This window comes from Arvicola amphibius, chromosome 3 (genome assembly GCF_903992535.2).
Source record: "Arvicola amphibius chromosome 3, mArvAmp1.2, whole genome shotgun sequence".
NCBI lineage: Eukaryota > Metazoa > Chordata > Mammalia > Rodentia > Cricetidae > Arvicola > Arvicola amphibius.
In genome coordinates, this window is record NC_052049.1 from 173,259,133 (window position 1) to 173,281,520 (window position 22,388).

Below are 22,388 nucleotides of genomic sequence, written 5' to 3' on the forward strand. Positions count from 1 at the left end.
AAATCTTGTGGATTCTATCTCCAAATATATTTCATATTTGTCAACTTCTCTCTCTTCCTCATCTTGGTCTTAATCTTCCTCTCACTTACACATACATATGAACCCCCAGCTTGACTTAAAGCTCTATGGATGACAGTACAGGCCTTTCCTTACTTGCTTGTCAAGAGTCTCATCACCATCCAGTCTCGAGGGAAGACACTCATCTTCATTAGGTTTCTGAACACACAGAAAATCTTCAGCAGAAATTCCTGACCACAGAAGAGAAACAATGTAAGACAACACTACTACTGCTGTCCCCAGTTCCTCAGGCGGCCCTTTCTGAAATTTCTGCTTGGAGAATATATGGTACTGGTGGGTTAGATTTGGTTCCCTCTCTGAGTTGATTGTCTCTTACAGGTTATGTGAGAATAAATTCAGGACATTCTTTCAAACTATATGGGAAGAGAGTAAAATTTGGCAGACTCAAGATAGCTTTATATCAACTCTAGATCCACACCTAAATCCTAAAGCCCAGGGCAGACTAGCACCCTGCAGAACTGTCAGACTGAGTCCACAGATATCACTCTGTAAGCAAAAGTAGAGTCTCAATCAAGCATTTGATAGTAAGAATATGCTCTTTTGAATATTAGGAGCACTTTGTTAAGAAAAACACTTTATGAGAGAGAGTGTAAAAATCCAAAAATTCCTGGGGCTGAAGTCAATGGTAGAAGGTATACTTAGCATACCCAACAGCCCGCGTTTAACTCCCAATACCACCCCCAAACAAAACCCTAAAACAAAACAAAGCAAAAACCTGTAATAAATCTGTCCATAAAAATAATGATGTGAATAAGACTAATTAAACAATTCAGTATTACATAATCCAAGGAGAACATACTATCTAGCTTTGTGAACATGACAGAGTCAGCTGGAAAGAAAGAACCTTAACGTAAGTATTACTTCCATCAGATTGTCATGTGGGGAGGTTTTTTTTTTAAATTAATGTTTGATGTGGGGGGTACTATTCAGTTGTGGGTTGTGCCACCTCTGGGCTGGTCTTGGGTTGCTTAAGATAGCAAACTGAGCAAGCCATGCAGAGTAAGCCATTAAGTGGCACTTTCCCATAGTCTCCACTTTTAGTTCCTGCCTCCAGATTCCTGTCTCTAGTTTCTGCCTTTACTTCCCAATGATGGGAATAATGACTGTAACCTATAAGCTAAATAAACTCCCTCTTCTCCTAAGCTGGTTTTAGTTAGAATTTTATTACAACAACAAAAGCAAACAAAGACAAAAAGTTCAGTAAGGAAAAATGGATTAATCTCAGAAAATACTGAATTTTGTTACGTTTCATGCTTCCTGATTTATATTTGCTGTAATGATTGTTCTGTCTCTTTAAGAGACAAGCCATGCCCACTCCTTTCCTGCTTGCAGCCTCAAAGCCCCACTTTCTCTCTTCCTGTCCCCTTTCCCTCTCCCTCCCCCCTTCTTCCTCTTTTCCTTCCCCTCCATAATCCACCTAATAAATGTCTAACTTTACTTTTGTATGGTATGTTATTGCCCGCTGGCCGCAGTCACAGTCACATAGAGACCTGCCGCATGGTCTTGTCCGCCATCACTGCTCGGGACTGGCTGCTTTTGGGACCCTGGAAGCTTGCAGCAAACCCATCTGCATGGTGTTCCTATCTGTCTGCCCCTTGCCCACCTGCTGCCCACATAGCTAGCCACCGGGGACGCCCAGGGGACCAGTCACCTTTGGAGACATGCTGTATGGTGCGCCAGGGCCCTGCCCAGGACTGGCTGCTCTCTGGACCGGCAGGAAATCCATTTCATTTTCTCTATTTACTTTAACACTCAACTATAGAACTACAGCATCCACAAAAAACAAAGACACTAGCAGCCACTGGGATAAAATAGTTTTAGAGCCTCTAAATAGGCCATGCTCTAGAAAATTGTTATTATTTGACCTGTTTGGCAGCTCCTTGGACAAGCCTATTGTCCAGGGCTTGTCTTTATTTAACTCAGAGTTTATCCTGCATCCCCAGGACATCTGTTGAAAAAAAGTCACATAATTTAACATTCTAGATACATAACACATTTACACTAGTTGGAACAAAAGAGATCTGCCAAAAATCTTCAAGGAAAATCTGATAATGAAGTATCTATAGGGACCTGTGAAAAGATTTGATATATTCCTTAGGTTCTAGAAGGCCATACATGTGCTGGGCTGCTCATACTGCCAGAAAAAACCAAGAAGCTCAAATCTCTCCTCTCTGACTGAACATGAGGTTCTGTACAAACAGAACTCCAAAGACACAGAGCTATAACATGCTGAATTACTAAAGGTGAGCCCAGTATACACACAGAGCCCTTAGCAAAACAGATCTATTGATTTTGAGAATCTAAGAACATATCTTTGTATTTGTTACATGATCACAATTTAACTAATTGGAAACATCTGTGGACATTAACAATCTAAAATATAGACATTAAAGAAATAGTTCTGGAAAAATAAGTCAGTAATGAAACATTGCAGCTGATGGTGGCGCATGCCTTTAATCCCAGCACTCAAGAGGCAGAGGCGGGTGAATCTCTAAGTTGGAGGCCAGCCTGGTCTACACAGAGAGTTCCAGGATAGCCAGGGTCACATAGAAAAACCCTTCCCTTGGAAAAAAAACCCAACCAATCTACCAACTACACAAACAAACAAACACAGCAGCAGCAGCAACAACAGAAAAACACCAAAAAGGCAAAAAAAGATAAAAACATCATTACTAGCAAAAAACAACAAAAATCCACAACGAACCTTGGGGTGGGAGTAATCTGATTGGCAGAGTTGTCACATTAGATAAAAGTCTAGTTTTTTCCCAGACATGTGGGATGGTATGACAAGAAACAAATCTAAGGTCACAGACATAAAAAAGGTAAAGAAAGAATTTCATTCTGATGGCATAGAAAACATTCTCAAAATAATAGTAGCAGAAAAAAACTGACAGATTTTAGTGAGAGATGCTAGCCCAGACACAGGAAAGACATTTAGAATATCAAATAGACAAGACCAGAAAAGAATGTTCCCTTGTAATATCATAGTTAAACTATGAAATATATAGAACAAAGAATACACATTGAATGTAGAGGAGAAACATTGAGCCATCTATAGATGAGCACAGTGCTCTTGCTTTAGTATGAAAGTATCAGATCATTTCATCACTGTTTGTTGAGAACTCCTCTTTCGTCATTAAACTGTCTTAGCTTCACCACTGGAAATTAATAGTGTAAATATAAAGATTTATCCTTAAACTTTAGCTTAGTTCTACTGATTTATGTGACTATCTTTTTGCACATATCAATTCTTTCTAAAGACAAAGTCTTACTGTGTGGCCCTGACTAGCTCAGCCTTGAACTCACAGAGATCCACCTGCATCTGCCTCAAGTGCTGGGATTAAAGGACTATGCCATCATGCCCCAGCTTGCCAGTGTCAATCTTGATTACTTGTTTCTTTGTAGGAAGTTCTGAAGTGGGTAAATGTTAATCTTCTGATATTGTACTTTTTCAGCAATCCCTTTCAATAAAAACTTCATCAGTCTCTGCAAAATGGAAGTGGAATTTTGATAGGGTTTGCATCAAAACTGAAGATCAATTCAGAAAGTATTCCATGCTAATGTAAAAATTTCTAATCTATAAAAACAGAGTTTGAAATCAGGGATGGTAATGCTTCCAGAAGTTCCTTTATTGTATAAGATTGTTTTGGCTATCCTTGGTTTCTTGTTTTTCCATATAAAGTTGATTATTGTCCTCTCAAGATCTGTGAAGAATTTTGATGGGACCTTGATGGGGATTGTATTGAATCTATAGATTGCCTTTGGTAGAACTGCCATTTTTACTATGTTAATCCTCCCAATCCAAGAGCAAGGGAGATCCTTCCATTTTCTGGTATCCTCTTCAATTTCTTTCTTCAAAGACTAAAAACATACATGAATTATCTTTCCATCTATTTGAGTTTTAATTTTCCTAATTATTTTATTCACCTTTATATAATACATATATATTTTTATATGTGTGGTATACATATGTGCACACCGGCCTTCTATTTTATAAGATGGGGTCTTTGGCTGACTCAGAGAGATTGGCTGGGTAGTGAGTTCTGGGAATGCTTTGTCTCCACTTTCTTACCACATGGACTATTGGCACACACCTATACCCAGCTTTATATGTGGGTGTTGGGAATCCAAATTCAGGTTCTCATACTGTGCAATAAGTATTTTGACTGAACCATTATCTCAGCCCAGAATTATTTTTTCTACTTCAATCTTATCACTCTTCTTAAAATAAAACTAATGAAATACATAAAGTGAACTCTTGTACTTGACACTCATGACAGCTATCACTTGTGGAATAAAATATTTGTTTAACTATGTAAAGATGTGTTGCTGTTCTACCTTGTCTGTATAAGGCACCTGATTGGTCTAATAAACAGCTGAATGGCAAACAGCTAGGCAGAGGAGGGATAAGCAAGGTTGGCAGGCAGAGAAAAAGGGGACCAGCTAGCCAGACATAAAGAAAGGAGGAAAGCAGGATGGACAGTATGCAAATAAGGTAAATGAGACTCAGCAGCACATAGATTAATGGAAATGGTTTAAATTTAAAAAGGGCTAGCTAGAAACAAGCCTAAGTTAAGGTTGAGAATTCATAATTAATAGTAAGTCGCTGTGTCATGATTTGGGGGCTGGAAGTCAAAGAAAGCCTGTTCATCAGCACCACGATCTCTATGTTGTCTTTCCTAAGCACTGTCCAAGCAAAACTTTTGGCTGCCTCCATGCTGCCTACATGAGGTACCAAATTGAAAAGGGCGCCTGACACACTGGGGCTGGTATTAGGAAGAAAGATCAAAAAGCACGATCGCCGGGCAAAAATTGGGAACTTGAGGGTGGGGCGAGACGGGGCCAAGGGAAGATGGGGAGAGAAAAGCATGAAGGGGAGAATAGGGGGAGCTCGGAGGAATGGGATGCTTGGGATACAGGAAGGGTGGATATGGGAGCAGGGAAGCATATATCTTAATTTAGGGAGCCACCTGAGGGTTGTCAAGAGACTTGACCCTAGAGGGGTTCCCGGGTTTCCAAAGAAACGCCCCCAGTTAGTTCCTTGGGCAGCTGAGGAGAGGGAGCCTGAAAAGGCCAGTTCCTATAGCCATACTGATGAATTTCTTGCATATCACCATAGAACCTCCACCTGGCGATAGATGAAGAAAATGACTGAGCCCCACATTGGAGCACCGGACTGAGCTCCCAAGGTCCTGATGAGGAGCAGAAGGAGGGAGAACATGAGAAAGAAAGTCAGGACCATGAGGGGTGCGTTCACCCATGGAGACAGTGGGACAGAATTAATGGGAGATCACCAACTCCAGTTGGAATGGGACTGATGGATCATGCGACCAAACCGGACTCTCTGAATGTGGCCGACGGTGGAGGCTGACTGAGAAGCCAAGGACAAAGGCGCTGGGCTTTGATTCTTCTGCATGGACGGGCTCTGTGGGAGCCTTCTCAGCTTGGATGATCACCTTCCTAGACCTGGGGGGAGTTGGGGACCTTGGTCTTAACATAGAGTAGGGAACCCCGATGGCTCCTTGGCCTGGAGAGGGAGGGGGTATGGGTGGAGGGGAGGGAAGGGGAGGGAAGGGGAGAAGGAGGGGAGGAAATGGAAATTTTTAAATATAAAAAAATAAACCATATAGAAAAAAAAAGAAAAAAAAAAGCATGATATCGGCTGGGAGTGGTGACACACTCCTTTAATCCCAGCACTCAGAGGCAGATGAAGCTCTGTGAGTTTGAGGCCAGCCTGGTGTACAAAGCAGATGCCAGGACAGTCAGGAAACAGAAAATCCTGCCTCGAAAAACCACCCCCTTACCGCCCCCCCCCCACCCCACGAAGGCGGCTATTCTTTGTCTGTGTTTCGAATGAAGAGTCACCTATTTGTATGCTACTCAGAAAGACTCCCACGGTGAGTTCCCAAAATTCAGAAAACAAGATGATCTTCCTACAAATAATCCTTATTTTTGCTCCTCTTCCTGGAACACAGTCTCCTTTCTCTCATACACTTGCTAAAGGCCATTCACAGAGGCATTGAAGATGATGACATAGAGTTCCCGGTCCAGTCTTAGTGAGGCTCACAAGGCAGCCTGCAGATTAGGGTTCTTGGGTTCCCTTTGCAGTCTCTGACCCTGTCCCCTTTTTCCTTCATGGGTTCACAGAGATATGGAGTCTGGGAATGGACCCCCTTCTCTAGCAACCCCTCCTTTTTTTTTTCTTCCAAGGCACCTTTTGCTTCTTGGGTGCACTTGGCAGAAAATGAGGCTGCAGGAATGCCCTGGAAGCCTGGATCAAGGGCTAGGGCTTTAGAGGAGGTTGATACCTCTCCATGTTCCTGTCGTGGTCTCCTCCTCAAAACTATTTTTATAATCAGTTTTCATATTATTTAGTGCTAGTAAATAGAATATGACTGTCTTTTGAAACCCTGCTGAATTTATTTGTTCTATTTTTTATGAAGCAGAGTTGGGACTTATTTTATTTATTACTATTATTACTGCTTTTTTTGAGACAAGGTTTCTCTATGGAGCCCTGACTGTCCTGGAATTCACTTGGTAGACTACACTGGCAGTGGACTCAGAAATCCCTATGCCTCTGCCTGACAAGTTCTGGGATTAAAGGTGTGTGCAACTATGCCTAGTTGTGGCTTATCACAGATATTTTAAGATGAATTTTAAGCATAAAGGTTAATAGAGAGGAGCCCCACAGAAGAAAGCATACAGTGGGCTTCTCTAAGGAAGGGTCATTGTTTACTTTTGTTAAATTTTGTTGTCATTGGATACCGTAGAGTTTACAGAATGTAAAGTCATGCTATCTGTAGGTAGACAGTTTTACTTTCTTTCTAATTCACATATCTTTTACTGTTTTTCTCAACCCTAGCTACTTCAGGCACATTCACTATAGCAGTCAATCTTCTGTTATTGAGTATGACACTACCTATGAATTTTCACGGGTACTCTTTACCAGATCAAACATTGTCTTTTTTATTTCTAGTTTGTTGAATAATTACAGAAAATGGACGTTTATTTTACAAATTTCTTTTCTGTCATTAATAGGAAAATTATGTGGGTTTTTTCTGCCCTTGATATATCCTTGGATAATGGGATGTTACACTGTTTGACTTCTATGCGTTATACTAATCTGACATTTGATCAATGTATTTACTCTTATGTTGCTGGATTTAGATTTTACACACACACACACACACACGCATGCACGCACGCACGCACGCACACACGCACGCATGCACACACGTTATATGTGAGTATGTGTGTACACATGCAGGTATGGTGGTATATGGCATTGGGATTGAACCCAGGACCTCTATACCCCTGAAATAAATACCTACTCCTGCTGTCATTTAGCTGAAGACTGTTTTTTGCTTATATTCACAATGGGACATTTCTGATTTTTAACAATGATTTCATAAAATGACCTGGAAAATGTTCTCTTCTTGTGAAAGATTTTGGCATTCAATCTTAAAATTTTTGACAGAATTATCAAATTATTTAACATTCCTCGTGCATTTTCTTCTTTATATATTGATACCTGTCCAAAAATCTTACCTATTTTAACTTTATTCAAATAGCACCACTCATAAAGTACTCACAACACAATACCTAGTGTGCAAAATCTGTGCTTTGGGACCTGCTGTGGGTTACATTAATAAAAATCTGATTGGCTGATAGCAGAGTGAGAAGAGATTGGACAAGACAGCCAGACTCAGAGAGAATGATGGGAGGAGGAAGGGCAGTGAGAAAAGAAAAGCCAGCTAGCGCTGAGCAAACAAAACATATAAAGATGAGTCAGCAAGCCATGAGTCACAAGACAAAGTACACATAGAAATATGGATTAATTTAAATGTAAGGGTTAGCTAATAACAAGCCTAAGCTATCAACCGAGCATTTATAATTATTATAAGCCTCTGAGTGTTAGAGAACAGCTGTGGGACAGGAAAACTTGCATCTACAGAGACCTGATGTAATATTAGAAATCTTGAGAACTAGCAAATAAATTATGATGGCTCTTACACTGTATCCAGCTCTGTCATTCAAGTCAATGAAAGGATGTTTATGTAAAGATAAGGAAAGTAACAACAGAATTCAAGTTGTGAGCCAATCCCTATGCTAAATGCATACACACATACGTATTCCTTCAACCCTTACAACTCTCTATTGTACAGTGTTTTCATTTTACAGACAAGAAGTAAAACTAAACAAAGTCCAATAGATCTGCCCTTTTCTTTTTTTCTATTTTGTTTTTCAAAACAGGGTTTCTCTGTGTAACAGCTCTGGCTGTCCTGGAACTCACTCTATAGACCAGGCTGACTTGAAACTCACAGAGGTTTTTCTGCCTCTGCTGGGATTAAAAGTGTGCCCAGCTGGATCTGTCTTTTAAAAAATATTTATTTGTATATGGGGGAGTGTATGTACCACAGCATGCATGTGAGGATCAGAGGACAACTTTCTGTGGTTTAGGTCTCTTTTACTTTGTTCTGAGTCAGGGCCTCTCATTTTTGTTGCTTTGTTATGTACACATTTCTGACTGATTTTTCCATCTCCACTTCCCATCTCACCATGGGAGTACTAAGATTACAAGTCAGTGCTGCTACATCTGGCTCTTCATATAGGGTTCTACAGATAAAACTAAAGCTATCGTGTGTGTATCTGAGTGTGTATGTGAGTGTGTGTATGTGTGTGTGTGTGTGTGTGTGTGTGTGTGATCCCTGCATTCTTACATTGAAAGTGAGATGGCGAGATAGGAGAATCCCTGGAAGGTCATGGGTCAGATACCAATAGTGTACACAATGAAGATCAAGGATCGACACTGAAGTTTTCCTATAATCCACAGGCATGCCATGATACATGCATGCTCCCTCCCCACACGTATAGACACATGTCTTACAGACATACACATACACACAAAGATGAAAAGTATATAAATGATATCTAAATAATGCTGTAATAAAGAGCACATGAACAGATTCCTTCCATATTTAATGTGGTACACTGAACATGTTCCCTTGATTATGTATCTCTTCAAATTTTAAAAGTGGCAGTCAAGAAAATGGAATACAGGGATTCACAGAGACAAAACAGGAGAGAATACAATAATCAAATAAACTGAACAAATATAGAAAACTTTAAAAGAAAGAAATCGGGGTTGAAGAGATGGCTTTCTTTTATATATAAATATATATATATATATATATATATATATTTATTAAAAATTTCCACCTCCTCCCCTCCTCCCACTTCCCTCCCCTCCCCTCACTCCCCCCTCCCTCTCCAGGCCAAAGAGCAGTCAGGTTCCCTACCCTATGGGAAGTCCAAGGTCCTCCCTGCTTCCCCCAGGTCCACGAAGGTTAGCATCCAAACAGACAAGGCTCCCACAAAGCTTGTCCATGCAGTAGAATCAAAACCCAGTGCCATTGTCCTTGGCTTCTCAGTCAGCCTCTACCGTCAAGTTAAGAGCACTTACTACTCTCTGACAGGATCCAATTCTGTTCCCAGCATCCATGTAGGGCAGCTCACAAAAACCTTCAGTGCCAGCTCCAGGGAATCTAATACCTCTAGTCTCTGAGGGCACTTGTACGCATATGCAAATACTTCCCCTAACACATAATTCAAAATAAAAAAAAATTGTCAGGTGATCTTATCTGCTTCCAATTTCCAGGTGGATCTATATATGTTTTTCTTTGGGTTCACCTTATTACTTAGATTCTCTGGGATCATGAACTATTGGCTCAATGTTCTTTGTTTATGGCTAGTATCCATTATTGAGTGAGTACATACCATATTCATCTTTTTGGGTCTGGGTTATCTCACTCAGGATAGTGTTTTCTAATTCCATCCATTCACATGCAAAATTCAAGATGTCATTGTTTCTTTACTGCTGAGTAGTACTCTGATGTATAAATGTGCCACACTTTTTTTTTTTATCCATTATTCCGTTGAGCGGCATCTAGGTTGTTTCCAGGTTCTGGCTATTACAAATAATGCTGCTATGAACATAGCTGAACAAATGCTTTTGTAGTATGATTGAGCATCTTTTGGGTATATTCTCAAGAGTGGTATTGCTGGATCCTGAGGTTTACTCCCAATTTTCTGAGAAACTGCCACACTGATTTCCAAAGTGGTTGCACAAGTTTGCATTCCCACCAGCTATGGATGAGTATTCCCCTTACTCCACATCCTCTCCAGCATAAGCTATCATTAGTGTTTTTGATCTTAGCTGTGCTGACAGGTATAAGATGGTATATCAAAGTTATTTTGATTTGCATTTCTCTGATAGCTAAGGAAGATGAACATGTCCTTAAGTAACTTTTGACCATTTGAAATTCTTCTGTTGAGAACTTCTGTTTAGTTCAGTACCCCCTTTTTAAATTGGGTTATTTATAATTTTAATGTCTAATTTCTTGAGTTCTTTATATATTTTGGAGATTAGTCCTTTATCTGATGTGGGGTTGGTGAAGATCTTCTCCCTTTCAGTATGTTGCCCTTTTGTCTTATTCACTGTGTCATTTGCTTTACAGGAGATTCTCAGTTTCAGGAGGTCCCATTTATTCATTGTTGCTCTTACTGTCTGTGCTATTGGGGTTATACTTAGGAAGTGGTCTCCTGTGCCCATGCATTGAAGGCTACTTCCCACTTTCTCCTCTATCAGGTTCAGTGTGTTCGGATTTATATTGAGGTCTTTAATTCATTTGAACTTGAGTTTTGGGCATGGTGATAGATATGGATCTATTTTCATTCTTCTACAGGTTGACATCCAGATATTTGGGGGGGGGGGGTAGAAGGAAGCAGAGAAGGGGAAGAGGAGAGGAGAAGGGAGAAGGGGAGGGTTGGGGAGGGAAGTGGGAGGAGGGGGAGGAAGTGGAAATTTGGATTGGTATTTTTTAAAGTAATAAAATGAAATAGTAATAAAAAATTTAAAGAAGAAAGTGTGGTAACTGACTTAACAGACTTAAATCCTACTCTCTGCAAAAATGGGGCTTTTGGAGGTAAGAGCATTAGGAAACAAGAGGACAACAGAAAGGAAGACTCTCAGAAAGGCATACAACTGGAGGGGCCACCAGATGTAGTGATATTTCATCTATATTTTAATAAATAAAGCTTGCTTGAAGATCAGAGAGTGAAACAGCTTCACTGGTCAGCCTTACAGATCAGGCAGTGGTGGCACACACCTTTAACCTGAGTGAGGTAACCCAGACCCACAAAAGCAAATGTGGTATGTACTCACTCATAAGTGGATACTAGTCATAAACAAAGGCCAACGAGCCTATACTTCAGGATCCTAGAGAAACTAATAAGGTGAAACCAAAGAAAAACATATGTAGACTCACCTGGAAATTAGAATCAGACAAAAATTTGGGAGCAGAGAGCCAGGAGGTAGGAGGAAGGGGAGAAAGGGATTGAGGAGAACTTGAGGGAATGGGATAGTCGAGATGGAGGAAGGACAGAGATGAGAGCAAGGAAAGAGATATCTTGATTGAGAAAGCAGTTATGGAGTTAGCATGAAACCTGGCTCTAGAAAAATGCCCAAGAACCCACAGGGATGACACCAACTAAGACCCTAAGAAATAGAGGAGAGGGTGTTTGAACTGACCTTACCCTGTAGTCAGACTGATGATTATTCTAAATGTCAACATAGAACCTTCATCCAACAACAGATGGGAACAAAGGCAATGACCCACATCGGAGCACTGGACTGAGCTCCCAAGACCCAGTTAAGAGTGGAAGGAGTGAGAGTATGAGCAAAGAATTAAAGACCATGAGGGGGTCATCCACTGAGACAGTTTGCTTGAGCTAATGGGAGCTCACCAACTCCAACTGGACTGGGAGAGACCAGCATGGGAACAACCAAGCCCCTCTGAAGGGGGTTGACAGCTGGGGCAGACTGAGGGGCCACTGATAGTGACACTGGGATGTGTCTCTACTGCATGTACTGGCTTCATGGGATCCTATTCTCTTTGGATGTAAACCTTGCTCAACCTAGTTAGATGTAGTAGGGAGGGCCTTGGACTTTCCACAGGGTGGGGTGCATGGCACTCCCTTAGGGTTGGAGGGGTGGGGGAGAGGGAGGGGACTGGGAGGAGGGAAGGGAGTGGGAATTTGGATTGGTATTTTTTTAAGTAATAATAAAAAAGAAATAAAAAAATCCCAGTAGCCACACCAGTTTGAAATAGAAACCGGGCAGTATACGCCTTTAATCCCAGAGTTGCGCACCTTTAATCCCAGTACTAGATAAGAATTTGAAACATAAGGAGACAGCTGTCAGACACAGTCTCATTTTAAGATTCATGGAGGCAGGATCACCATTTCAAACTGAGGTACAGGTAAGAGCCAGTGGCTGGCTGTTTTGCTTTTCATAACTTAGGTTGAACCCCAACTTCTGTCTCTGGGTTTTTATTAATTGTGTATGACTAGATATTTTTGTGTGACTTGGGAATGAAGGATAAAAATAGCAAACTGTGTCAAGTCTCTCTGGACCCCCTGCTATCTCACTCATGTCAGTAGGTAATTAGCCTTTTCCTAGCCCATCAGAAAACTGAGAAATGTTTTCTGGAGTTGGGTGATCACTTAGTATTTGTTTTCAATACAGCAAAAGCTTAAATCTGAGACACCAAAATGAAAACAGGAATTTAAAGAAAGTTTATATGTTAAACTGGAACACTCGTGGATTCTATTTTTACATATTAATGTCTTTTACTTATCATACAAAATAATTATTTCATTATGACATTTTTAAAGATATAGAATACTGAACTTATCCATCACCCCATTACCCCATCTCCCGCCCCCATCATTTCCTTCTGGTCTTTGTCCCCCCAAATTTTATATATATTTATTTTTTTAACATTTGTTTTATCATTTATGAGAGATGCAATTTTTTCAAGTTCAAGAGAACAAATCTACATATTCACAAGTAAGACAAATCCTGTTCATAACTAAGATTTCAAAACAGCAGCACCAGGCCGGGCAGTGGTGGCACACGCCTTTAATCCCAGCACTCGGGAGGCAGAGGCAGGCTGATCTCTGAGTTTGAGGCCAGCCTGGTCTACAAGAGCTAGATCCACGATAGGCTCTAGAAACTATAGGGAAACCCTGTATCGAAAAACCAAACCAAACCAAACCAAACAAAACAAAAAAAAAACAGCAGCACCAGACTTTACTTTTAGATACAAACTGACACTTAGGAATCTTCTCCGTATAGTAAGAAAGTCTTTAATACAAAAGATAGTGAATGTGTCAGGCATGGTTGTAGAATTCCTGTAATCTCAGCTTTCAGGAAGTATAGATATGAAGATTGCTAGTTTGAAACTAGCCTGCCAGTTTGAGTTGAAGGGCATCCTGAGCCACACATCAAGATCCCATTCCCTGCAAAAATAAGGCCACGTTATAACTCATTGGTAAGGGCAAGCCAAGGAAGGTCTGAGGTTCAATTCCTGAACTACAAAACAAAATAAGCCAGACTGAAACAAAGAAGAGGATGTCTTTAAGAAAAAAGATGACCTTACAGCATCCGAACACTGTGACAATGAGTCAGGTTGAGAGGAGTGGAGTACTAAGTGACAGCCAGAGTGCAGAAGCCAGAACACAAACAAATATAAACATATTAGAAATGAGGCAATCAAGTTTTGGACAAGCAACATGTACAAGAAAGGAAATATAATACATCTCTTGGCTCACCACCAATTCAAACAAAACTAACCAATAATAAATAAAAATGTATAAAGTCTACATTGGAAGAATAGAAGGGAAGCTTGGGCATGTGAGAGAGGAATAATTAAAGAGAAGAAAATAGATAATTAACAATCTCTAAACATTTTCAGTAGAAGCTCCACAAAGAACAGTAAATTAAAAACTAGCTGTTATTGAAGAGTAGGGACAACTTGCCAAGCTAAATCATGGAACCACATTTAATATATTATAAACTGTGTGGATGGGTATAGCGTTTATAATCATATAAATATGTTTCTGTAATAAAAATAAACAGTTATAAGTGAATCATACTGGTCTGGTTGAGACTCAGTATCACACATAGAATGAAAACAATCTAGAACAGGCAAGTCTGTATGTTATAGCTCTACACCTCAGCTTGAGCATTGCTTGGCCTCTATTTGGGTTCTGGTTGTCTTCTGATTCATTTTTACAGGTTATATATGATACCAACCTACAGAGATCTGTCTGTGGATAGGAGGCAGAATCAGATACCAAAAGGTGATAACTGATAGTAAGTGACACAATAGATTAGTAAAACTAAGATATGCAGAAAAATAGTAGGATGGGATGCACTCCTATGAAGTGCAAGTGACTTTGTTTTGAATAAAAGCAGGACACAGACCTAAAGTCTGCAATAGTCCTTAGCCCAGGTAGGCAGTAGCATGCTCTGATGTAGACATAAATCCCACAGTGGGCGAGCAGCTGATCCTATGCTCAGCAAGGGTAATGTTCTGTTGTCTGGACTCCAGGCTAATTTCTTTGTGCCATCTCCCTTCAGTACTTCAAATTCAAAGCCTGGCAGCTCAAGGGAGAAGGGGTATACCCTGGCTCTCAGAGGTATTTTCCAGAACTACATTCAAATAAAGAATTGTTGTCAGCATCATCATTAATATTATAGTTATTAAAGCAGCAAACCCTGTCTGTGCAGAATTATACATAAGAAAGGGAGTATTTTAGATTTTCTGACCCCAATGTATTTCAGGTTATTCTCTAATAGAGGCACATGTTCACAAGGCTGCTCTCAGCTAGATAAAAAACTTCAAGTGTCAGCCTGGGGTTTAGGGCATGTAGGGGGCACTGCCAGATTTCAGCTTCTGGAGGTGATGTACTCCACTTTAAACTGGGGCTGCTGAATCCTATACCCCAGGCAGTAATGGCTAATTGAACACAACCCCCAGAGAAGGAGAAACCTATTGGTAGCTGTGGATGCCGACTTACTTTCCTGGGTATAAAGCCAGCACTCCGTTGCCTACCTTGAGTTCATCTTTGCTCTGGAAGTTGTCTAAAAGGTGTTGGTAATGGGTGTCACACATCTGACGGAGCAATGAGAGGAGGCAGGACACATATTCACCCTGGGAACCAATCCAAAACAAAAACAAAACCAAAAACACTTAGCACAGTCAGTCACAGGGGCTTTGTTCTCCAAATCACAGAGGGTAAGAAGAGAAGGGAGGGTTTGAGATGGCCCCAAATGTTCATGGAGAAAGGTGACAATTAAGTTCTTGAAAATAAACTTTTTTTTTCTAGGAGTGCTTTGGAATTTTAATGAAGCTTCTGCAGCACAGAGTTATTAAAAAGCCTTCACTTATAACATAGAGTACTGCAAAGTAAAGTATTATCATTTTTCTACAGCAAAGTCTAGCTAAATAGTCTTTAATTACCAGAGATGGGGGGAGACAGATCACATACACACAGTCTTATTCTGAGATTCCTGGAGGCAGGATCACCATTTTGGACTGAGGTAGAGGTAAGATCCAGGGGCTGGCTGTTTTGTTTTTCTGACCTTCAGGTTGAACCCCAACTTCTGTCTCTGGGTTTTTATTATTTGTACTATATTTGGTGACCAACGTGGGGCTCAAACCAATGACCCTGGGATTAAGAATCCCATGTTCTATATGTTCTACCTACTGAGCTAGCCAGGCAGGGCTAGGGCCCCATGTGCAGCCCTGGTGGGAGCCACACATGCAGCCATGGTCTGTGTTAGTGGCTAAAAAGCCTCAGGAAAATTGCTTTTTCGTGAATTTTGTACCCCCAAATAAAATCAGAAGAATATAAGATGGGAGGAGACATCTCATAGACATAGTCTCATTCTGAGATTCCTGGAGACAGAATTGCCATTTTGGACTGAGGTCGAGGTAAGAGTCAGTGGCTGTTTTGCTTTTCTGACCTTCAGGTTGAACCCCAATTTCTGTTTCTGAGTTTTTATTATTCAAGCTACACATCAGAATACAGTAAGTCTGTACAGGCTACTTGGAAAAGGAGCCTCTCTTTCTCTGAGTTTGGATCATCTGCTGGGAGAGGGCACACATCCAACAAAGATATTCTGGGGAAGGGCAGTTTGATGGAGGAGTGTCTATGTGCTACTTTTATTAATAAAAAAATCTGCCTTGGCCCTTTAAGAGAACAGAAAATTAGGTAGGCAGAGTAGACAGAACAGAATGCTGGGTAGCAGGCAGTGGGGAGACTCTTCAGGCAGTCACCATAGTGAGTCGCCATGCTTCTCCTCTCCAAGATGGGTGCAGGTTAAGATCTCTCCTGGTAAGCCACACCTCATGGTGCTATATAAATTACTAAATATGGGTTAAAGGAAGATGTGAGAATTAACCAATAAGAGGCTACAGATAATGGGCCAGGCAGTGTTTAAAAGAATACAGTTTCCGTGTAATTATTTGGGATAAAGGTAGCCGCGTGGCGGGACGCAGCCCCGCCGTTCCATTTACAGCAGTTCAACTGGGAAAATGGGATATAGATGATCAAAGGAAAGGCAAAAGAATCAAAATTGATCTTTGGGAGGGAACAAGCAATAAACTTCAATGTATATTTAAGTATGATGTTGAGTCTTTTAAGCCAACCAGGATACATTAAAACACCACCACCACCAACACCACCACCACCAAAATCCCAATGTTTTAAGGTTTCCAGAGACCATGATATAGCAATTACTGGCATGGTTCTTAAAAGGCTGTCTTTTCAGAAAGGAAAAACTAGTTTACTTAGATAATTTTCAAGTATTTCTAAATTCATGACATTTTCAGTAGCCTTTAAACTTATCAAATTCTTTCTAGAGTCCTGAAACTACACAAAAATCTATATATGTACATGAATTTCAGTTTTATCTGAAAATGAGCATAAGACATCATAATTAATTTGCTGTAGGGGTCAGATGAGTTTGTGTGTGGGGGACAGCATTGAAGCACAAAATCAAATACATAAAAGGTACCCAACAAATCACAGTTATCATAATCTACAGAAATGGACGGATTCATTAGTAACATCTGTTAAAGGCTTAAAGAAAGATCAGATCACCTAGTAAGAGCCGTGTAAGTGTTGATTAAAAGGCTGGGCTACCAAGACATGCCAGGGGACAGTTTACCTACAACGAGAGTGCCCTCAACAGGGGCTTCAAACAAAAATCTCACTAAATTTTTCTTAAGGGATTTTACATGCTATGATTCTTTCACTGCTCATTTAGGTCACTACTGTTCTAAGCTGAAGTTCTAAATTTCTCTTCAAGTCAGTCCATTTAAAAAGAACTGCTTAATACAGTTATCATGTCAGCCCATAAATCTCAAGCTTCTTTCATCTCCACTTGAGTCACGGACATGCTGATGACAAATTAAAAGTTCCTCATCTGAAATCTTCAGCATCTAAATTGTTGAAGCTTACTTCAGGTTCTGCTTTAGAACAGATGGACGGTCTGATGTTCAATCCGGACATCCTACTTCTTACAGCACAAATGAGTTCCTGATTATGTCTATTCCTAGGATGTCACACTGAGGAATACTACAGACCTGTGCAATAGACAATGACTATAGTAAAAAAAAAGAAAAGAAAAGAAAAAAGACCAAGTCTTATGTTTTTCAAAAGGTGCTCGTAATGAAGGAGACACCTTTTCCAGAATGAATGGCCCAAAATCACATGCTCACCGTGGCATGCTAGAGTTTGGCTTGTTCCCAGAGATGACTTTTTCAAAGAGAGTTCTGTAATCTCTCATCTGTCAACTGAAAGAGTTCATAGAAACTGTTTATCATGTTATCACACAAGGGCTGGAAAATTCACTCTGGATATGCAACTGGTATTGGGTGCCAAGGGTTCTGCCTCTATCCCATCTGAGATGCTTTCCTAGTTTGTTTCTCTCCTAATTGTGTTATGTAAAATCACTATTTAGCAATACCATTGATAGTCTACCATATTATAATTTTCTTGATATTATAAATTTAGATACAGATACTATGGACTAAATCAACTAATCTGTAGACCCAAGAAAATTATTCTGTCCTATATACTATTATTTAGGAGAACTATAAGTGAGGTTTCCTACAGGGCATGGCCTGCCTATCTTTTATCTTTAGTCTTTCCCTACAGTTTTACTGTATCCTGCTTCAATCAAAATTTATAGAAAGTGACTTAGCTTAAAGGCAAAGACCAACTGAAACTATGGTAAGAAAACCATACAAGAAGCATTCCTTGAATCTTCCTTATACTAGGCTCCTGGGAGTATGAAACTAGAGCTTTCAGAGAGAAGGGGAGTAAGACTCAAGAAAGAAGAGGGTGGCATGCTGACAACCATGCAGGGAGGAAACGGAGATGAAAATGGTGAGATGGTTGGACAGGAGTGATGGGAGGAGCCCCAGGTTAGAAAAGAAAGCAAGAACACCTCAGTGTTAGTTACTAACAGTGATCTCGGCTGTGCACTGCGGGCACCGTTGCCCTCTTACCGCCTCCTGAGCATGTGATTTACTCATGATTGTGAGCAGAGTCTGTAAGAGCACATCCAGGAGGCTTTCCACCATCATCTCTACCTCCTCCACAACATCTGCCTCCTGGAGTGAGCAGGGAGAGAGTACACCATTAGCATTAGGCCAAGTAGATGTTTGGGTAGCAGCACTTACTAAGCTACATCAGGAGTGAGCTTTTGACTAGATCTCCAACACTGATCTCTAAGACTCACCAAGATGAAGTGTGCAAGGAACCCAGGTTTTGGGAGGAGATGAGGCATGCCTGCCTCTGCTGTCTAGGCATGGTAGCTGAGGCCTTGCCTTTCCTAATGCCACCCACAAATTTCAATCTCAGGCATACTAATTTTGACATATACGACAGAGATGGATGCCCTGAGTTAAAAGTTCTCTTTGGTTTCCTTAGTACAGTGGAAAGCAAGCAAGTCTCTACAGCACTGTGAGAATGGAGCTGCACCCCTGAGTGTGGCAGGGACTTTTTCACTAGTACAGGCATCTTTTTTTTTTTTAAATGAAGTTCTTTTGTTTCTTTCTTTTTTTTCTCACTGCTCTCAATTTTTGCAAACCTCTTCTGTGGCCATTTCTAGCTCCTCAGTCTGTTGCTGTTCCCAGCTCATCTGAAAGTCTCTAGTCTCAATCTATCTTTCTCTAACAGCTTTATAAAATAGAACATGCCTTCTCATTACAGGCTACTTTTCAGTTACTAGAATTTTAGAAGCATTTGTATTACCCTTTTGTAGACATCACACATTCAATTTTTTTAAGAATTTGTCTCTCAAAGAGATTCCTCCATTTCTTCAAAATATATTTTAAACTTATTTTGTGTCTGTGTGGTGCATATGTATGTACCATTATCACCTCCACCACCACCACCTCCTTCAGTTTTCAACTGAACCTAGAGTTTGCCATTTCATCCAGAATGGCTGACCATCAAGAGTCCTAGATCTTCCTTCCTGTTCCTCCATTCATTCCCTCCCCACAGTGCTGGGTTTAGGGACATATGCACCATTATACCAGTTTTTATGTGGTGCTAGAGATCCAACTTCATGCCTTTGTGCCAGCAAAGCAAGCACTTTAAACATTGAGCCATCTTCCCAGACCTTCAAAAATATTTGTATTATTACTGATTATAATACTCACCCTCTAACCAGTTACCATCATTACACATTTACTATGTGCCATTCACTATTTGAGAACCTGACTATACTGAGATGAACTAGAGAGAAAATGTCTCTGATCTCACAGAACTTAAATTTACCGATTCATCAAATATAATTATATTCTGTCCCATTTCGCATGAGGAATTAGTTCTGGGGTATAAAGTAATCTTTCCCATTTATCAAAGTGCTTATAACACCCTTTTCCTGTGGTAAAGTTCGAGCAGTTGTAGTCAACTAATTATACTCAGCTCTATATTCCTCCAAATACAACCAAACTACATCTTTCTGGTTTTTTACTGAATTCCATTCTTTCCTTTAAAAAATTTTTCAATTTCTCCCCCCTTTTGTTTTATTAATAAGCTACCTCATACATGACTTTGGTCTACTGTAGATATTATGTACTTGGTATAGCTTCTGTGAGGTCTGGTGGGAAAGAGAGTTGTCAGGTCTTGTCTGGAGCAAAAAGCAAACAACTGGGTCACTACAACCAGAAGAGTCACTTTCTGATAAGTTGGCCCTCTGTCATTAGATGGTACTTCAGGACAGTAGAGCTCCCTATTGGGTTTTTGTCTTTTGCTCCAACGAGGCACGCCTTTGTTTTAGGTGCCTCTTTTCCTCTACCCAAGTAGTCTAGCTTTCTATGTTATCACCTGGACCATGTTCTTTAATTTAAATGCACTTTGAATTTTATTCTAGGAGCATTGACTTTAAAACATCATATAACAAAATCCATGCTTATTCTTCATTCTATTTATAGTTTTCCTGTCACCTAATTTTCTATAATATGTATTTCTTCTATTATAAGTATAGAAAATAGTATGAAAATAAATTCTACTCTCACCCACGCCTTTACTTTTCTCCTACCTCCATCTCTTTCCTTTTACCACATATTTCCTCAAAAAAAGAGAGAAAAGAAGATGAAAACATTACTACTTGAAACCTGACCTCTAAAGAATGATTCTACATCCCACAGGGCTCAGCACTCTGTGGGTAGCATACAGCTATAGCATATCCTGACCTCAACTGGCAAGATGTTAAGATGCCATTGGTAGAATCAAGCTGTCTGAAAGCTGAAAGAAAAGTCTGAATAAGCAAGCTTCCTCTGCCCTCTAGACTGGGTTTTTCTCCTGATATTTGTACTTAAAATCCTAAGAAAACTCACAAGAATCCAGAATTAATAACTGTTGATAGAAACAGAAGATGGAGTATGACTGGGCTTTCTGATCCAAGGGAAATTATATATCTGTATTCATTTATAGTAGTATAGCAATTAATAGACCAAGAGTGTATCATATTGAGAATCCCATGGGCATACACAGACTTCCATTCATTTGGGTACTTTCTTTTCACCAATAAAAGCATCTCTGACTGAGAAGTGAACAAAGTGATCAGTGTGGGTCAGCTCCTGACTACAGTATCATAAGATCAGGGCAGAGACAAGTGTAGACGAGTGTGGGGTCACTACCAGAGAGCTGGTCTTGACGATGGAGAAGATACTGCCCAGAATTCCTGAGCAGATTAGCAGCTCTTTCTGCTGCCTCAGGTGAAGATGAATGTGATGAAGAACCACAGGAAGCAGGATGCGGCGGGATTCTAGGAAAGAAAACAGAGATGAGGTTGTCCATTGGAGGACAGCTAATTATTGCTAGAAGAAAGCGGCATTGTGGGACTTAAAGGAGATGAGATTAGGAGCAGAGTCATAGTAGAGACTACCCCCTTCTAAAAGTCTAAACATCTTGTGACTAGAAATTATAAGCAGTCCATGGTTCTCTATCTTTTTTTCTTGCATCATTGTTTTTGTTGGGAGCAGTGAGACCTCAGATCCTGAATTTCTTGTAATCCCCTGATCTGAGTGCCTACAGCTGCTCTAAGCACGAGACCTTTCAGGAGTTCCTGATGGCAGGAGAGTGGTTTCTGGTGGGTTTGGCCAGGGCGTGGCTATATCTATATAATCTGCCCCTGAACACAATAAAGGGGGCATTCTTGGGGAATTCAAGGATGACCCATGTCGCTGTCTGCCTGTTTGTGTTTGTGTATTTTAACCTCCTGCCCCTTGCCCGAAGCTCTGTAACTGGGTAATAGCACACAGAGTGCAGACACGGGGGCGCGGTGCATGGCAGTTTTAGACTCCTACACTATAGTATTTGATATAAGTAGAAGTTTGCTTCCAAATGATATCTTTTTAATGTTTAAGCACCAAATTAAAAGTAGTTAGTTTTAGCTGGGTGGTGGTGGTACACTCCTTTAATCCCAGCACTCAGGAGGCAGAGGCAGGAGAATCCCTTTGATGTCAGCTTGGTCTATGAAGAGAATTCTAGGACAGCTAGAGCTGTTACAGAGAAGCCCTGTTTCAAAAAACAAACAAACACAAACCCCAAACCCCAAACAAACAAAAACCAAAACCCCCAAAACAAACAAAAAAGTAGTTTATAGTAAAAAATCCATGTCAATATCACACTTACCATGAACTACAATGACTAGATTTGTAGGCTTACTAGAAATTTCTAACTGCTCCTCTTCATGCCATGACTAAGTAGTCTCACTCCTGTTCTGGTATGCATTCACCTTGTCAAACCATCTGGCTTGTCTCTTTATCATGGGCTTGTTAGACTGCTATTGGCAATGTTCACAACAACGAATGGAATAGAAATGTAACCTTAGCCTGTCACAGCCTTTGAACTCTTATGTCTATCCTACTGTACACATT

General features: G+C 40.4%; 1 protein-coding gene across 1 annotated transcript in view; it reads right to left on the reverse strand.

Moving 5' to 3' along the window:
• The window catches only part of Dock3 (dedicator of cytokinesis 3), a 337,144-nt gene that overhangs the window by 60,124 nt on the left and 254,632 nt on the right, over positions 1–22,388 (reverse strand). Inside the window, exons 25-28 of the mRNA XM_038322276.1 lie at positions 21,147–21,274; positions 18,462–18,608; positions 15,039–15,137; positions 154–248 (exon numbers count right to left, since the gene is read on the reverse strand). Of these exons, the coding sequence (XP_038178204.1) occupies positions 154–248; positions 15,039–15,137; positions 18,462–18,608; positions 21,147–21,274 (469 nt within the window). The remainder of the gene's footprint in view (positions 1–153; positions 249–15,038; positions 15,138–18,461; positions 18,609–21,146; positions 21,275–22,388) is intronic.